At 53.2% G+C, this 16,482-nt stretch overlaps 4 protein-coding genes across 4 annotated transcripts; 3 read left to right on the forward strand and 1 right to left on the reverse strand.

Annotated features, from left to right (window-relative positions):
• Window positions 1-761: 761 nt before the first annotated feature.
• Window positions 762-4,556, reverse strand: BDW74DRAFT_188176 (uncharacterized protein; the record flags this gene model as incomplete). The annotated part of the gene is made up of 3 exons (XM_073731660.1): window positions 762-1,612; window positions 1,671-4,112; window positions 4,170-4,556. 3 exons carry the CDS (start codon window positions 4,554-4,556, stop codon window positions 1,184-1,186), a joined length of 3,258 nt encoding a protein of 1,085 aa, XP_073579267.1. The 3' UTR covers window positions 762-1,183.
• Window positions 4,557-4,891: 335 nt separating this feature from the next.
• On the forward strand, window positions 4,892-11,538 carry BDW74DRAFT_182627 (uncharacterized protein; the record flags this gene model as incomplete). Its single annotated transcript, XM_073730305.1, has 8 exons — window positions 4,892-6,109; window positions 6,169-6,502; window positions 6,553-6,737; window positions 6,792-7,109; window positions 7,156-8,063; window positions 8,118-10,912; window positions 10,964-11,412; window positions 11,476-11,538. 8 exons carry the CDS (start codon window positions 4,892-4,894, stop codon window positions 11,536-11,538), a joined length of 6,270 nt encoding a protein of 2,089 aa, XP_073579268.1.
• Window positions 11,539-11,607: 69 nt separating this feature from the next.
• Window positions 11,608-14,418, forward strand: BDW74DRAFT_93501 (uncharacterized protein). The gene is made up of 7 exons (XM_073734110.1): window positions 11,608-11,858; window positions 11,932-12,139; window positions 12,201-12,795; window positions 12,856-12,918; window positions 12,974-13,176; window positions 13,231-13,297; window positions 13,353-14,418. The coding sequence occupies exons 1-7, from the start codon at window positions 11,775-11,777 to the stop codon at window positions 14,335-14,337; spliced, it is 2,205 nt and encodes a 734-aa protein (XP_073579269.1). The 5' UTR covers window positions 11,608-11,774; the 3' UTR covers window positions 14,338-14,418.
• An 84-nt stretch (window positions 14,419-14,502) lies between these two features.
• tpcA (O-methyltransferase tpcA) lies at window positions 14,503-16,249 on the forward strand (the record flags this gene model as incomplete). Its single annotated transcript, XM_073730306.1, has 6 exons — window positions 14,503-14,881; window positions 14,932-15,058; window positions 15,115-15,437; window positions 15,499-15,555; window positions 15,604-15,814; window positions 15,871-16,249. The coding sequence occupies 6 exons, from the start codon at window positions 14,503-14,505 to the stop codon at window positions 16,247-16,249; spliced, it is 1,476 nt and encodes a 491-aa protein (XP_073579270.1).
• Window positions 16,250-16,482: the final 233 nt, after the last annotated feature.

Here is a 16,482-nt window from a genome sequence, read left to right on the forward strand (position 1 = left end):
TCGACGCAGAGTGTGGCTGCGCCGAGAGTCGGATCCCAATGACTTGGTTATCTAGTCTACCATTTCAAGCGAGAGCACAGTGCAGTGCAGTGCAGGCGGCGAACACGAGATCGGAGCTGGGCCGGGGGTGGAGGCTGACTGAGTGGGTGCTCCTGAGCAAATGCAACGCAGCAACCCGTCGCTAGTGGAAGGATGCACGAGCTCAGATTCTGCAGCATGGATGCGATGCTCCTGCATCTGCCATTCAACAGCAATTGGGCAGCTGTGATATTCTTCCCTTGGCCCTATCATGGTGAGCGATGACACCCCTACCCCCTGCATGATATCGAAACGGGCCATGCTACTCCGCAAGGTCTCCGCAAGGTCTCCGCAAGGTTGGAACCCGTGCCCAACCCAATCGCATCGACATGGAGACACACACCATCGCTTCTTGCGATATACGGAGTAGACACCGTGGGTGGCACTGGCAGCAGCAGGAACAGCGGCGACGCGATCATCTGGCGTTATTCGTCGTTCATTGGACTGGGAGGCTAGGATTGTCGAGCGCCACCTCTTCCCTTTGCAGGCATAGCTCTGTGAAGAGCTGAAGAAGGAATGAGCAAAACACGGGCCAAGGATATGGTAAGACCTGATCGCATCAGCTCCTTAGGTCTGTGCGAAAAGGCGAGTACAGCATCGGGTGCTCGCAGGAGACAACGACGATGATGGGTGGCCCTGCTTAGGTAGGATCATGTAGCGACCGGGTCTTCCCGACGACAGTACGCTTACGCTGAGGTACGCTTTGGCCCTCTCAAGCCCGGGTGGCTATTGGACTTGGTCAGGGAACACCCTGTCTTTGTCCTGCGAACGATTGGAAGTGATTACGAGCAAGTGGTGATGGCGCTGTGATTGCTTTTTCCACGTCTTACTTTTTTCCCTAGATCAGGAGGCAGGAGGGGCTCGCGGCTCGCTTGACGGAGAGACAAGGAGCGCATTGCGTTTCTCAAGTTCTGCTGGAGTTTATCTGGCACTGTTATAGAACAAAGACACGATTAGCCTCTTCAGGCCTAGGGCTGATATACAAAATAAGCAGGATATGCATCCGTATTGTAGAGAAAACAAGAGCGTTTTTTACGGGACTATTGTAGTCCGCAACTACAATCACGAATAAGGGTTGTTACCGTGTGAATGGGTAGTTAGTCGCTCATGCCAGAACCCCAACTGCCCTCCAATATTGCAAATAACGATTTACCAAGTCCAAGCCAATCCCATTGCAGGTTCGCAAGGCGCGAGACACTTTTCGGGCCTGTGTGGTGTCCAAAATGACACCTCCACTTGCCAGGTTGTGAAACTCGCTCCCAAGGAAGGGCTTCAACTGGCCAAAGAGTTCCCTGTCCTCGTCCGTCTGCACAGAAGCAGCAGCGCATTCCAGCCATTCATGTAGTGACAACGGCGCAACGCTCCTCAGATGTAGCTGTGTGGCAAGGGCCGATAAGAGCGGCTTCCACGGTTGACGGATGGGGTTCTCAACGTGGTAGATGTTCTCGTCTGTTTCCGACTCAGTCTTGTCGGAAGTGAATAGGATGTCCAGAACAGCATGCGCGGCCACATCAACGGGAATCCAGGAGTATGTCTGTTGGTTTATTATTGAGTATCGTGCTCTGGTGCTAATATAGGGGAGGGGGACTCACTCCATCTAGGTCTGGAAGCGCGCCTACGAGCTGAGACAATCTGAGGAGCGCTGGCAAGTGCTCCTTTGGATTCCACACCCCGCTGCTTGTGCCCCCGCTTATCTGCCCGAGCCGGACTATACTAGACCTGACCGAAGGGGGCGAATCTTGGAGGTTATCGAGGAGTATCTGCTCACTGACCCATTTGGCCTGCGCATACCCAAAGGCCGAGACGCTCGTAGGATCGCGAATGCGTTCTTCGCGGACCATAGGGCGCGACGGGCTCTGGGCGGCGACCGCAATGGAGGACACGAGGAGAAAGCGTGAACGTAGACCTCGTGCTGGCTGAGCCCATGAACAGTCGATGGCTAGACGGATGAGATTTTTTACTCCTGAGATCTGAGCTTTGAAGGAGAGGAGGCTTCTTTGGAAATCCATAGGCCATGCATTATGGACAATATGAGTCACTTTGGTCGTAAGTTGCTGGTAATCAGTAGGTGAAAGCCCAAGGCGTGCCTGATCAAGGTGGTTTGAGGGGAGAAAGCGGATCTTGGACCATGAGTTGCTGGAGAGCTGGATCCTGCGTGCTGTATTTGCTTCATGCTGGCGGAGTTCGAGCTCCTTTTCGATAGCAGGGCTTTCCAGCTCGCCTTTATGAGAGCGATTGAGGCATACTACCTGTCCCACTTGAGGGTCTAAGCACAGTTTCTGGAGAAGATAAACGCCTAGATGCCCCGTTGAACCGGTCAGGAGAACAGTGGCCTTGCGTGGAGTGTCGGGCCTATCGTGGATGGGCGAGAAATCAGCGACCATATCCAGCATCAACTGTGCAGTGTCTGAAATGGGGCTGCCAGTGTCAGTAATGGGGTCTGATCGAAGAGCTCTTACTAGAGCTGCTACACTTGGATTTTGATAGATTAGCACAGGCTTCACCTCTCCCTGACGAAGCCCAGGGAACAATGCCTTGTTATCGACGGCGCTGAGCATTCGGGCAACCCGCGTGGCCTCGAGCGAGTCCATTCCCAAAGCGAAGAAATCATCATCATCGTTGAAGGCCAGATTTGAGATGCGATCACGAGCACATTGCTGGACGAGACGATGGAGGTCAACGCAGAGTTCTTGAGGATCAGTCGAGAGCACGATGGCGGCAGTGATGTCACTGTGCTTGTGCCGGTAAGCGGCCTCGATCTCGGGCAGGAACACGCGGTAGGCTTCCTTGCGCATGACCGATCCCTTGTCCGACCGTGGCACGACCTTGTGCGCTGGCTTGACCACGACCATGCTCTGCAAGCCAATTCTTGCGTGCCGATCTAATCGGGCGTTCTCTCTGTCAACAATCCCCCATACGTGCTCAACGAACTGTCTCTCTTCACCTGCCGACAGCGGAGTGCTAGGCTCTACGAGAACCCCTGTCTCGGGCTGGTGTTGGCCGAATACGATGGCAGTTTTGACCCGGGGCGACTCCATCAAGGCCGCTTCCAAAGCCTGAGGTAGAATCTTCTCACCTGTCGACAGAACAATCAAATCATCCTGCCTCCCGAGGATCTTGACCTCGACATGATCTGAGTCCGGACGACGCTCTAGGATGTCCTGAACGACAAACGGTTCGCCCCAGCCGAAGGGATAACCAGTCAATTGGTATACCGGAGCCCCGTCAGTTTGCTCCTGCTTTACCTGGTCCACTTCTAACCCCATGTCTGTTCGAAGACGGAGATAGTGCCAATCATAGTCCTCACCCGGGAAGAAAATGGGCGCAATGGCCCCAATCTCAGTGGCCCCGTAATGGTTCAGCAGCTTGACGCCGTGAGAGCTCAAGTGTTCCCCGAGTCCAGGCTTGATGGCACCTCCTCCAACGGCGACAAAATCCATACCAACCAAGGACTCGATATTAGACGGGCTGTAGGTAAAGTCTTCTAAGATTGAGGGGACGGTCATCAGAGACGAGGCGCCTGAGCGCTCAATGAGCTCATACACCGAAGGGGCAGAAGGCACAATGCTTGTTGATAGGAAACAGCAAGCGCTGCCAGTTGCGAGACTGATGCTAGGAGCGAGCAACCCAAAGCCATGATACATCGGTAGTGTTGAGAGCGTCAAGCGGTCTACGCACTGATCTGGGCGCAATCTATGGCAGGCCGCGTAGCCTAGAACATACCGATGGGCGAGGCTGATGGGCTTGGGCAGACCGGTCGTACCCGAGGAGTGTAGGATCAATGCCCCAAATCTGTCAAGAGAGTGTACCGCTTGCTTGACATTACCACGTTCTTTCTTTCCGACCTCGAGTAGTGCTTTGTATGATATTGATGTTATTTGCTGTAGGTGTTGATCCCCCTCATTACTCAGCTGTTGTATCGCCTCACTCACGGTGGTTTGACTTCTCTGCGATACGATGATAGCTCTTGCGGAGGTGGTAGTGAGCAAATGGACAATAGCCGCAGGACTGAGCCGGATGGACAGCAGCAGGACCTACATTGGAGGGATCAATGTCAGTGGGCTCTCGCAAGACGACTATATGGCACGTACCGGAATATCCAGATACAAAAGGGCAGCGAGATACACGAACAGGACAATATCGCTTTCCACAAACAATGCAACCGGTGCATTGCTCCTGTATGCGGTATCTTGGACTGGAGAAAGGGTCTTCTGAAGAATCCGTGCTGCGGCCTGAGTTGCATCTCTCAGGTCTCGAAATGTGATTCTGGTGAGGTCGACATGTTTGCCTCCATCGCGCACTTCTTGCAAGGCAAACAAGTCATCTGAGTTATTCTCGGCATTAAATTCGATCAGATCAGGTAGCGTCTTGACAGCGCCAGAGTCAACAGGAAAATCTCGAGACACTTGAATCTTGGGTCTCCGGAACGTCTTTGCCTGACTTGACTGAGGATCGTCTACAGAGTGGGAGGGAGACATCTTGGAAGCTGAATAAACCCCAATCAACTAACATAAACAGAAAACAAGCAAAGCACGTCTGGCCGAGAGCAAGCTTTTGCATCAACTTCTACAACTTTATCAGGGGGTATGTCGAGTATCAAACGGACCCGCGTACCGAGTATAATACTATATTCTCATACTGACAAGATGCCACCAGATATTGTATTTCTCTGGAGACACGCGGTACGCGGGGCCTTAGAGAGGGGGAATCCTGCCCTAAGCGCCAAACATGCTTCTACTTTAGGGCAACTGAGTTTCCTGTAGGCGATGTGCCATGCTTCATTCACGCCCAGGATTATTTGCTACATGCAACCATGAGTATTCAGCAGATTATCTTCTTTGGTGGTCAAGGCGGGAAGCGAGCCTCTTCGCTTAGTTCCAGTGAATCACGAGAAGGAACTGAAACTCCTGCCTTGACGCTGCTATTGGAGGCCTGCCATGTGGTATTTTTGGAAGAAGCCCTTACCTCACGCTCAAAAACAAAAACTCCGCCCATCTGGGCAGACTTCAAACTGCCAAGTACTCCGAGTGACCTTCTCGGGCTTGACGCCAGTCCAGAAAGACACCCGGTCCTGAAAGGTGTATCTTTGTGCGTTAACCAATTACGCGCATACATCAAGTACGACACAGAGTTCCGAATGCGAAAAAGCTCCATTGTCGCCGGCTTCTGCTCCGGTATGCTCCCCGCTGTGGCAGTGGCATGTAGTAGCTCGCTGCAGGATTACATTCGATACGCAAGAGCAGCCGTCCGCGCCGCGTTCTGGCTGGGATACCGTGCGGCAGAGTTGAGTTTTGAGCTGGCGGGAAAGGAGTGGCAGAGTGTACCATGGGCGATGTCGGCCATTGGGGAAAGCCGGGAGAAGCTGGATCAGCTTATTCAGGATTTCAACGACCAGGACCAAGCGGAAGGTTCTATTCGCATTGCAGGTCGATTCGCCCGCAATATTTTTAGTATCGTCGGCCCTGGCCCTTTGCTGCAGCGGTTCCGTTCCGAGGATCTATCTGGTAGCACTGTTTCGAATTTCATTCCGGTTTATGCATTGTATCACGCAGGGAATAGGGGGAGAAGCGCACTCAATCGCGTTCTACAAGATATGTCGGCTGACAGAGAGCCGTTTCCCTGTTTAAGCGACCTGAAAAGGCCACTTTGGTCCTGCCACGACGGACGAATGCTTGACTCCTCGTCAATAAATACACCTCTTCTTGAATATGCCTTATCCTGCATCCTGGTTGAAGAGGCGGACCTTCTAACCTCGTGGACAAATATCACGCAGGCGACGGAAGGAACCACCCAGCAGCCCCAGGCGTTAGTAATCGGGGAAGGAGCCCACAGTCTGATCACCGGTGTTCAGAAAGACATGGCCTTACCGTCTCCGCCGCAACTTATCAACGTGCCAAACGCGACCAACAATGAAGACCATAGCCTCTCTGGAGGGTTTGCAGTGGTCGGCATGTCGGTTAATTATCCCTCAGGCCGAGGACAAGCCGAGTTTTGGAAGACACTTGAGTATGGGCTTAATACGGTGGAAGAGGTTTGTTACGAATAGACCACTCACTAGGCACATGCTAACCTCGCTGAATCATTATATAGATTCCAAGCGCTCGATTCGTAGTCGATGAATACCAGCCCGGACAAGCAAAACATGGGCCCGGCCGCCAGATGAAAGCACGCTATGGCAATTTTCTTGATAATCCTTGGAGCTTCGATCACGAATTCTTCAATGTTTCTCCGCGAGAAGCGAAGTCCATGGATCCGCAGCAGAAAATTCTCTTGCAAGGTGCGGTACATGCTTTGGATGATGCTGGATACGTGCCGCATTCAACGCCCTCGTTTGACCCAAGGACCATGGGCTGTTATATTGGGATCGCGACGGATGACTACGTGCAGAATCTGCAGCACGATATTGACGTATATTATACCACCGGTATGTGAAGCCATGAAACTGACCAAGGCTCAACTAAGCAAACGATCCAGGGACACTGCGCGCTATGCTCAGCGGAAAGATATCGTATGCATTCGGATGGAGCGGCCCGTCGCTTGTGATTGACACGGCCTGCTCATCGTCGCTAGTATCCATTGCGCTTGCCTGCCGAGCACTAGAGGCAGGAGAGTGTTCAACTGCATTGGCTGGTGGTGCTAATGTCATCACTAGCCCAGACGTAAGTTAACGCAGGAGCTTTGTGACAGAGCCCCTCTCGGATGACACTTTCTAGATGTATCTAGGGCTATCTCGAGCTCACTTCTTGAGCCCAACTGGGCAGTGTAAACCGTTCGACGTCACAGCGGATGGATACTGTCGATCCGAAGGATGTGGCCTCTTCGTGCTCAAACGTCTTGACGATGCAATCCGGGAGAATGATCGAATCTACGGTGTCATTAGGGGCTCGGAGTTCAATCAGAGTGGAAATGCAGCTTCGATCACACATCCCCACGTCGAAACACAACAAAGGCTGTTCGAAAGATTGTTTTGGCGCACAGGCGTGGATCCTTCATCAGTTAATGTCGTGGAAGCCCATGGGACTGGCACACAGGTATGCCCTCGTTCTTCGCTGTCTCAGAGATGCTTATACTGTTTAGGCCGGGGATGGCGCAGAAGCTTCGAGCTTGAATTCAGTATTTAATGCCTCTTCACAATCAGAGCCTGTATACCTTACGTCAACTAAGGGCGCTATTGGCCATGCAGAAGCCGCCTCAGGTGCTGCTAGCCTGGCCAAGATCCTGATGATGTTGAAACAGTGCACAATTCCACCACAAGTCGGCCTCCGGAATCTCAACCCTAAGTTGAAGAAGCTTATGGATAAGAACTTTCGCATCACCACCGAAGCAGTTGGCTGGCCTCGTAAGAAAGGAGCTTCCCGGCGGGCGCTTCTGAATAATTTTGGAGCAGCTGGATCGAACGCGGCATTGTTAGTGGAAGAGTATTTGCAAGGTGTTGAACCAGCAAGCGAGCAGCGAAGTGCTTACAACTTTATAATATCAGCTCGAAATGAGACGGCGCTGAGAGCACTTATATCGCTTCATCTAGAGAACATTGAAGCGCTCAATTCCCAACCCGCCGTCAAAGATATTTGCTACACGGTTACCGCGCGACGACGAACATTTCATTGGAGAACGTCGATCGTTTGCACCTCGCTCGCCGACTTGACAGAGCGATTGCGTCAAGACCCAGCTATCACTCAGGCTGTCGCTGATACCTCCCCTCCCGTGGTGTTTGTCTTCTCCGGTCAGGGCAGTTTTTACCCCGGTATGGGACGGGAACTTCTTTCGACCGCACCGGTCTTTCGGTATAAAGTGGACGAATGTGATCGCCTTTTGCAGATCATGGGCCATCAAAGTATTGTCCCTGTCCTGGATGGCACCTTTGTTCCGAAAGCCCCGGGCGAGTTAGTCTTATGGCCTCAGCTTGCGTGCTTCATCATAGAGTATGCTGTGGCGTCGTTATGGTTATCTTGGGGTGTTAAACCTTCTTTGGTCATTGGGCACAGGTAAGCTCGAACTTGGCCCCCGGAAGGCAGAGATCTAATATGCATGGGACTCAGTCTCGGGGAGTACGCGGCCATGGTTATCAGTGAGGTGCTGTCTGTCGAGGATGCTTTAAGGATTGTGGTGAGCCGTGCTCAGCTGACGATAGACCTTTGCGAAGTCGGCAAGACAGGGATGATGGCGGTCGATAGAGGAGTATCGGATACACAGCGAATAATCAATGAGAACAACCTGACTACGTTGACCGTTGCTTGTGATAACAGCCCAACCAGCAGCGTGATATCCGGTGGTATGGAGCAGCTGAACGAGCTTTGTCCCATATTGAAAGCATCAGGCATTCGCTGCAAACTATTGGACGTGCCCCTTGGCTTCCATTCATCTGCTTTGGACCCAATTCTCGAGCCATTGGAGCAGGTGTGTCGCGAGATACGGTTTCGAAAGCCGAAAGTGCCGATAGGTGCTGGTCCCCATGGGCGTTGCATGCAGGAGCAAGACCTTGGATTTCAGTATATCGTTGAGCAGACCCGTTCAAGAGTTAGGTTTACAGAACTGATGGAGTCCCTCGTGGAGGATTCATACACAGAATCTGCATTCATCGAAATCGGGCCTCAGGCGATCACTCTTCCGGCGCTGAAATCTACACTGCGCGATGCTGAACCATTGTGTTTGGCCTCACTGGCAAAAGGACAAAGTGCATGGCTGACGCTGTCGAATTCCTTGCGTCATCTTTCGCTGCGAGGCTACCCAATCTGCTGGAGGGAGGTTTTTGACGGGACTGGCGCCCAAATCGTCGATGTTCCGGCCTATCCGTTCCAGACCCAGGATCTATACGTTCCTTTTGTCGAGAACATAGACCGATCCTTGCATTCTACTTCCGCGTCGCGCAAAGATAAGCCGAGAACATTCGAGCTGCTCAGAGGGTACGAAGAGAAAGAGAACCAAACCCCAACCAGGTTTGAAACAGACATCAACCAACTATCTCAATATATAGTGGGCCATGTCGTCGGCGAAACTCCTCTCTGTCCGGCCTCCGTATACCATGCAATGGTGCTCGAGGCCGTTCACTGGGATGAACAGGTTCGTGACAATTACATCTTGATCACAGTAGATATCACCTTCAGCCAGCCATTGCTATACAAACCAGAATCACAGAACACTCTCTTGTGGCTCGATTTCGAGGACGACCTACCCAAAGTCAATCATGCAGGGCGTGAGACGGCAAGTAGGTTTGCCTTTATCCATCAGCCTGATCCCGGTCGTCAAGACGGTAATCCTCTATGCTCCGGGCATGTGTACTGGGAGACAAAGGCCGAAGTCTACCGCAGTCTTGCACGCGATGCTGCATATGTTCGACGGCAAATCCGTCATCTCGAATCCCAGCGGCCTAAGACGAGCGTGTTCCGTACCAAGACGCTGTACGAAGCCATCTTCCCGCGGGTGGTATCGTACTCACCCGAGTACCAGACGATACGGGAACTCTCAGTGCTTGATGACCGCCTCGAAGCCCACGGCTGGTTTCGAGTCCCCGAGGGCTCCGGCACCAAGGCCACCATATCGCCAGTCTTCCTCGACACTCTCCTCCATGCGGCCGGGTTTGTGGCAAACGTGCAAGTGCCGCGTACGGATGTCTGCATCTGCACCAAGGTCGAGGAGAGCAAGGTTCTTCATCACGAAATATCCTGGGACGCGGAGTTCCAGGTATACTGCAGTCTGCTAGACTGCAAAGATGGCGTATTGCTTGGGGAGGCGTATGCAATAAAGGATGACAGGGCTATCATTGCTACTGTCAAGGGCATGCACTTCAAGCAGCTAAACCTTAGGTCCTTCCAGAATTATCTACAACGCAGCCTTCATCATAGCAGCTCAAGAGACCGTATCCCACCAACCACGAGCGCAAAGCCCCGACCTGCTAAGCAGCAACAGAATTCGCTGCAAGGGCGTCAAGCTGTACCAGAGAGTGCGATCGAAGACAGAATAGTGCGAGCAATTGCGCAGGTCTCTGGGTCCCCTACTAGCTCCGTGAAGAAGGCTACAGATCTCTTCAGCTTAGGCCTCGACTCAATGATGCGAATCGAATTGGTCGCTTCGATCCAGAGCCAGCTCCCAGAACTGCGACTAGACGCCAGTCAGATGGAGCACTTGGAAAGCGTACAACAAATGGTAGAGTATGTTGAGAGCAACACCAATAGCCCAATATCCGGGTCCGATGCCACGCCAGCCACCACATTTGCCGGCGATTCCCAGAGCAACAGGCATAATGACATGTATTCAGCCTTGGACGTTTCCACTACACCTGAGAATCATATTAGCCGATTGACGCATCTAGTCAGCGATATATGTGAAGCACCAGCGACAAAAATCACCCCCGAGTCAACATTGAGCTCTCTCGGACTCGACTCACTGATGGCGATCGAGTTGCAGGGTGCCCTCCAAAAAGAATTAGGAAGGGCGATGGGCGACGACGAGCCGATAAGTGATGTGAGCATACGGGATCTAGCGGCCCAGCTATGGCCCTGTGCAACTCCTCAATCCGTCTATACGCCCCGCAGTGGAATTGACGAGCGTGCTGGGGTCGATGACTTCGGGCACAATGAAAAGCGTGGGGTGCCATGGGGCCAATGTCTGAACCTGCTACAGAGGGGCTCAGAGACTGAGCCGCCACTGATACTTTTCCATGATGGGAGCGGGACTATCGAGCATTACAAGAAAATACGACAAATGAGCTGCTCTGTGTTTGGCGTCAAAAATCCTGTTCTGACAGAAACGCACTGGGCCACAAGCTTGTCTGACATGACTGATCAATATGCATCAGCCATTGCTGCGGCTGTAGAGAGCCCAGCTGTTCTTGGAGGTATGTCTCTCAACAAATTGATCTCGCTCAAGTGGTCTGACGCACTCCTAGGCTGGTCCTTTGGCGGCGTGCTAGCGCACGAAGTCGCCAATATCCTAGATCGCAGAGGCTACGATGTCCCAGGGGTAATACTGATTGACTCGCCGTGCCCCGTCGGCTCAGATCCCCTGCCTAAGGCTGTGGTCGAGTATGTGTACCAATCGAAAGGCATCTCTCTGTCACCACCTGCCGCATCCATAGTGGCAGCGCAATTCCAGCACCATACTCGATTCCTTTGTGAGAATGTACAGCATCATACAGTTCATCCTTCAAGAGAATACGTGATGCTGCACTGCAAGGACACTATCGATACAGTCGGGATATGCGGCGTGGAGTTCCCCTGGCTAGCGGACGAGGAATGTCGCAAGGCAGCACTTGCGCGGTGGTCGGATATCGTAGGCCGGCCGCTGAAGGTGCACCCCATCCCGGGAAACCATTTCGAGCCGTTTGATGGTAAAAATGTGAGTTATGTCCTCTTTCCTCGGTGATATTCAGTTTAGGGCTAATGCCGCCGGGCTCCGCAGATTGATGCCGTGTCGCGACAGTTGCAGGTCGCGTATCGCGAGACAATTGCTGCAGCCAGGTGATTTGGCGAGTCCAGATCTACACTAGATTGAAATGTTAGACTGCGAATACCTGATTCGCATTCGATGTAGTTTGCCATGTCCGTAGGTCGGTCATCGTGCCATCCGAGGGTCCGCGTACCGGACCGGCGTACATCCACGCATTCTTGCAAGCGAGCATATATTAGCCCACCAAGACAATATGAGTAGCATTAGTAAATAGTTCTTCAGCAGATTAAACATTGCACCTTGCATCCGCAATGGCACACTCCGTCCATCCCCGCCGTTTCCGCAATGGCTTCATGCAACCCTGCAGCGAGCCGCACTGGACTGTTCGCGACGACGTACTCAATCACCTCCTCCCCTTGATATAGCCCTAGAGCTAGATGGAATCAGAGCTAATAGTCCCTTTATCAGGCTGCTGCTGATGAAAATAACGATGAACCAATAACATACGAGCCGCCGCCCTCCGTGGAAATGGTGACATCGACCGTGCACAACCACCACAGCGACGGAATCAACGTCCTCCGCACCTGGCCAACTTTCTACGACGGCACCGCCTCTCCTCACGGCCTCCCAGACTGGTGGAACCCCCCATCAGAGGTTGATGTGCTGATCGTGGGAGGTACGTCTCTTACCATCCTCCCACCTTCTTTCCCAAGAGCACAACCTAACACCCAGAGCAGCCGGACCCAGCGGCCTCGAAGTCGCCGTGAGTCTCCTCCGCCAGGGCATCTCCTTCCGCATCATCGATAAGGCCCCGACACCGCTGGTCGCCGGTCGTGCAGACGGCGTGCAGCCGCGGTTTCTGGAGACGCTGGCGACGTGGGGACTCGCCAGCGAGGTTGCCGAAGAGGGCCCCCTGATCGAGCGCACGGCGATCTACTACGATGGCAAATTGCTTCACCATGGGCGCTCGCACCAGTCGGACTCGCGGTATAGGGGTCTGCATATCATTACGCAGGGGCAGATTGAGCGGATTTATATCCGGGATTTGAAGAGGCATAAGATGTTGGTCGAGCGGAATCGGACGCTTAGTGCGCTGGCTGTTCAGGAGGGTCAGGGTGAGCGCGAGGAGTATCCGGTTGAAGCGGTAATTGAGGATAGTGTTACGGGGAAGCTGGAGAGTATAAAGGCGAAGTTTGTGGTGGGGAGTGATGGGGCGTCGAGTTCTGTTCGCAAGACGTTGGGAATTCCATTTGATGGGATTAGTACGGATATCTATTGGGGTATTATGGATTGTGTGTTTGAGACGGATTATCCTCATGCTTGGATCTTTGGGTACTTACTGCCACTGCTCCAAAAAGAGGAAGGACGATCTGTGACTGACCCCCGTTACAGGTCCGTCGTCAGCTCCCAGCATGGAGGCTGCGTGATCATCCCCCGTGAGAACGGATATATCCGGTAGGCGCACTCCAACTCCGTCCAAAAGCCTGATCTGACGAAGGAACCAATTGAGACTTTACACCCAGCTGGACGTGTCAAAGACCGGTACACTCGCACAATCGCGCCAGGCCCGAGACGCCAGTTTCGCTGAGGCCGGAGGCCAAATCGACATCCACTCCATCACCGCCGACGAGGTCCTCGAGCAGGCCAACAGAATCTTCGCCCCATACCGACTAAAGTTTGGGGCGCCCTTGAGCTGGTTCGCAATCTGGAAGAGTACACAGATCTGCCTCCAAACTGTGCAGCCAATGTACTGACTGATAGCGGTAGTTAGCGAGCGCGTCGCGCGGTCGTTCTCATCGCCGGATCTGAGGGTGCATCTTGTCGGGGACGCAGGGTGAGACCGATCTGCTGATGACAGACAAGGGCCAGTGCTAACGGTGAGTATTTAGACACGTCCACAGCGTGATGGGCGCCTTCGGCCTAAACGCATCGATCCTCGACGCCGCCAATCTGGCTTGGAAGCTCGGCCTCTGCATCAAGAACCGGGCAAACTATAAGAAACTGCTGCCTACGTATGACAGAGAGCGACGCCTCCATGCCGCCCACATTATCCAAGTTTCGGGAAAGTACCTCCGCTTTGTGTGCAGCTCCTCTCTTCCCACTGCCTCTCTTTACCATGCTGGCGCAGACCTAGGGATTGAGGGCATGCCGGATTTTGACAGCCTCGCCAAATCAAACGGGGCTAATTTGAATGGGGACGGCAGCGACGCCGACGGCAACATCGTCACAAAAAAGGTGTTCTTCGAGTCTCCGGACGAAGCCAAGGCATTTGTTGGTGCGTTCTTTGCACAGCACGGGTCCTTCCTACTCGGCGTCGACGCGCCGTACGGGCGAAGCTGTTTGAATCCAGACTCAGAAGTAGGGTTCGCTCGGATCCAGATACGCAACGGCGTCCGCGCTCCGAATCCCCGGATTTGTGTGGAAGACAACAGCACAGGGTATCTCTATGATGTGCTTTCGGGGACAGGGAAGATCCACCTTGTGCTTTTTGGGTGGGATTTGCGCGGTGCAGTAGGAAGTCAACTACGGCGGTTCTGCGAGGTTCTTCATCCTAATCCCAAGCGGGATGGGTTTTACTGGAAGTTTGGGGGCCCGAGTCTGTTCAACTTGATTCTTGTTGCCAAAGGGATGCCTTGGGAAATTAGGGCTAGACTGGAAGAGGATGAACAGCTGCGTCTCCTGCAGGAGATGGCCACGGTGCTGGCAGATGATCGGGCCCCAGATGAGGACGCACACAGTACGTACAGCGTGCATCATCGAATTGGCGCGGCGGTTGTGATCCGGCCGGACCTCTGGGTGGGATGTAGCACTGCGCTGGGCGCAGTGAGCGAGCTTGGGGAGTACTTTGATCGATTTCTGGTTCCTGTAGAGTAGGGAGCGACAGTTCAGGAAACTCCGTACGCAGGGTAGACAAAGCCTAAATGAAGTTATACGCAGTAATGAGGGTATACGCAGGTCCTTCATCAGGTCAACTGCCTGACATACAAATACACGAGTAGATGATAACGACGTTAGACGGTAAGAGTAGCCCACTCCACAATGGGAACGATCCGCGAAGCCGCGCAGCTGCTCCAGCTGCTGAACCTCACTCAAGACGCAGCGCACACAATCATCGCCGAATGGGCTAAGCAGGTACCAGCAGCCTCCAACGAGGCAGACAGTGATTCTTCCCTTCCGTCACGGGAATTGTTCGAGGCCCGACGCACGCTGATTGCAGCTACCGGCAAGTTCACCGAACTGGTAGCCGCGCCTTCTGAGCGACTCCTCGAAGTCTCCTCGCAGTACAATGAAGCCCGCTGTCTGCATATTACAGTCTCCATGCGCATCGCCGACCTGCTAGCTGCGGGAGAAGAAAAGGGAACTGGAGTCTCGATCGAGTCACTTTCATCGGAAACAGGTATACAGGCTCAGAAGCTATGTGAGAGCACCTGCCACATGCATTTTCTGCAGCTGACATGGAGAGGAAAGGTCGGATCATGCGATGTCTCTGCTCGATCCATATTTTCCAGGAGATAAAGGAAAATGTCTTCGCGAATAACAATATTTCGGCAGCTCTTGTGGGCAATGATCCGCTGAGGGCTTATATTCTCATGTTGTATGCTGTGTCCCCTTCTCCGAGAAGCAAAGGATGCGTTGCTGATATCGGTGCAGTGCCTGGGATTTATATAGTGCATCGGATGCCCTTCCGCGCACGCTGCTTGACCCCGACTTTGGGTCTTCGTACCTGGTCACACAGACGGCGTTCCAGAAGGCCGTACACACAAGCAAAGAGAGATGGAACTGGCTGGAGGAAGACGTCACCTCACATGAGCTGGCAAACGGCGACTTTGGACAGTATCCTGGTCCTTTCGGGCCAGAAGTCCTGGAAATAGCAAAAGGTCCGGCTGCGGACAAGGTCAAAAGGCCTGAGCATGGGACGTTCGGGCTGGCTATGCTTGGCGGGGGAAGAATCACCGGCGTAGCGCATTTGTACGGTATGGAATCAGACTCGGTTAACCTGTTTGGTTCATCTCGTTAATGTTCGGGACTGGGCAGATTTTCCTTGGGAGACCCTGGGAGAGGCCACGGTTGTGGATGTTGGAGGTGGTGTTGGTATGTGGTCGCCCGAGCAAGTTTATGACCTCAACTGAAGAGAAACAGGAGGCTTCTGCCTGCAACTCTCGCGCCTCTATCCGAAGCTCAAATTCGTGGTCCAAGATCGAGGCCCTGTGCTCAAACAAGCGCAGACAGATGTCTGGCCGGCCGAAAACCCGCAAGCTCTCAAAGAGCAGCGCGTGCAGTTCGTTGAACACAACTTTTTCGAGGCCAACCCGGTTAAAGGGGCTGACATCTATTGGTTGCGGTATATTCTGTACGTCCCCTGTCTCCCGCGCATCCTGTACTCCGTAGTCAAAGCTAACTCATCAGGCACGACTGGTCTGACGAGTACTGCGTGCAGATCCTGTCTGCAGTTCGCAACAGCATGGATGCCCGCTCGCGAATCCTCATATGCGACCAAGTCATGAATACAACTGTTGGGTTTGTAGACCAGACAAATGGGCATGTCAATGGGGATGCTCAGGCAGTCAATGAGTTGCGTCCAGCGCCCGCGCCATTGCCCGCCAACTACGGATACTACACACGGTACAGTCACCAACGCGACATCACCATGATGAGTATCATCAACGGTATTGAGCGTACCCCGGCTGAGTTCGAGCGCATCATCACCCAGGCTGGCCTTGCTATGACCCGCATCTATGACTGCCGCAGCCAGGTGGCTTTGGTGGAGTGTCGTCTACCAGTGTAATTACTGTGAGGCATTGTACTCTAAAGCTACGTAGTCAAAGTCAGAAATATCCCTCTCAATAAAGAAACAAGACTAACTTTCACGTACTGCGTAGAAACAGTGGCTGGTTGCGGCCTCCGCTAGTAGGTTGATCTTCCATCAGATTGGGATGAACTGGAAATCTTGGATGCCGATTAGAGAGAGTTAACCACACTTAAAACAGACATTGTCCATAATTCTGCAAGAGCCCTGAT

This window comes from Aspergillus multicolor, assembly GCF_047715735.1.
Source record: "Aspergillus multicolor strain CBS 133.54 unplaced genomic scaffold BDW74scaffold_37, whole genome shotgun sequence".
Lineage (NCBI taxonomy): Eukaryota > Fungi > Ascomycota > Eurotiomycetes > Eurotiales > Aspergillaceae > Aspergillus > Aspergillus multicolor.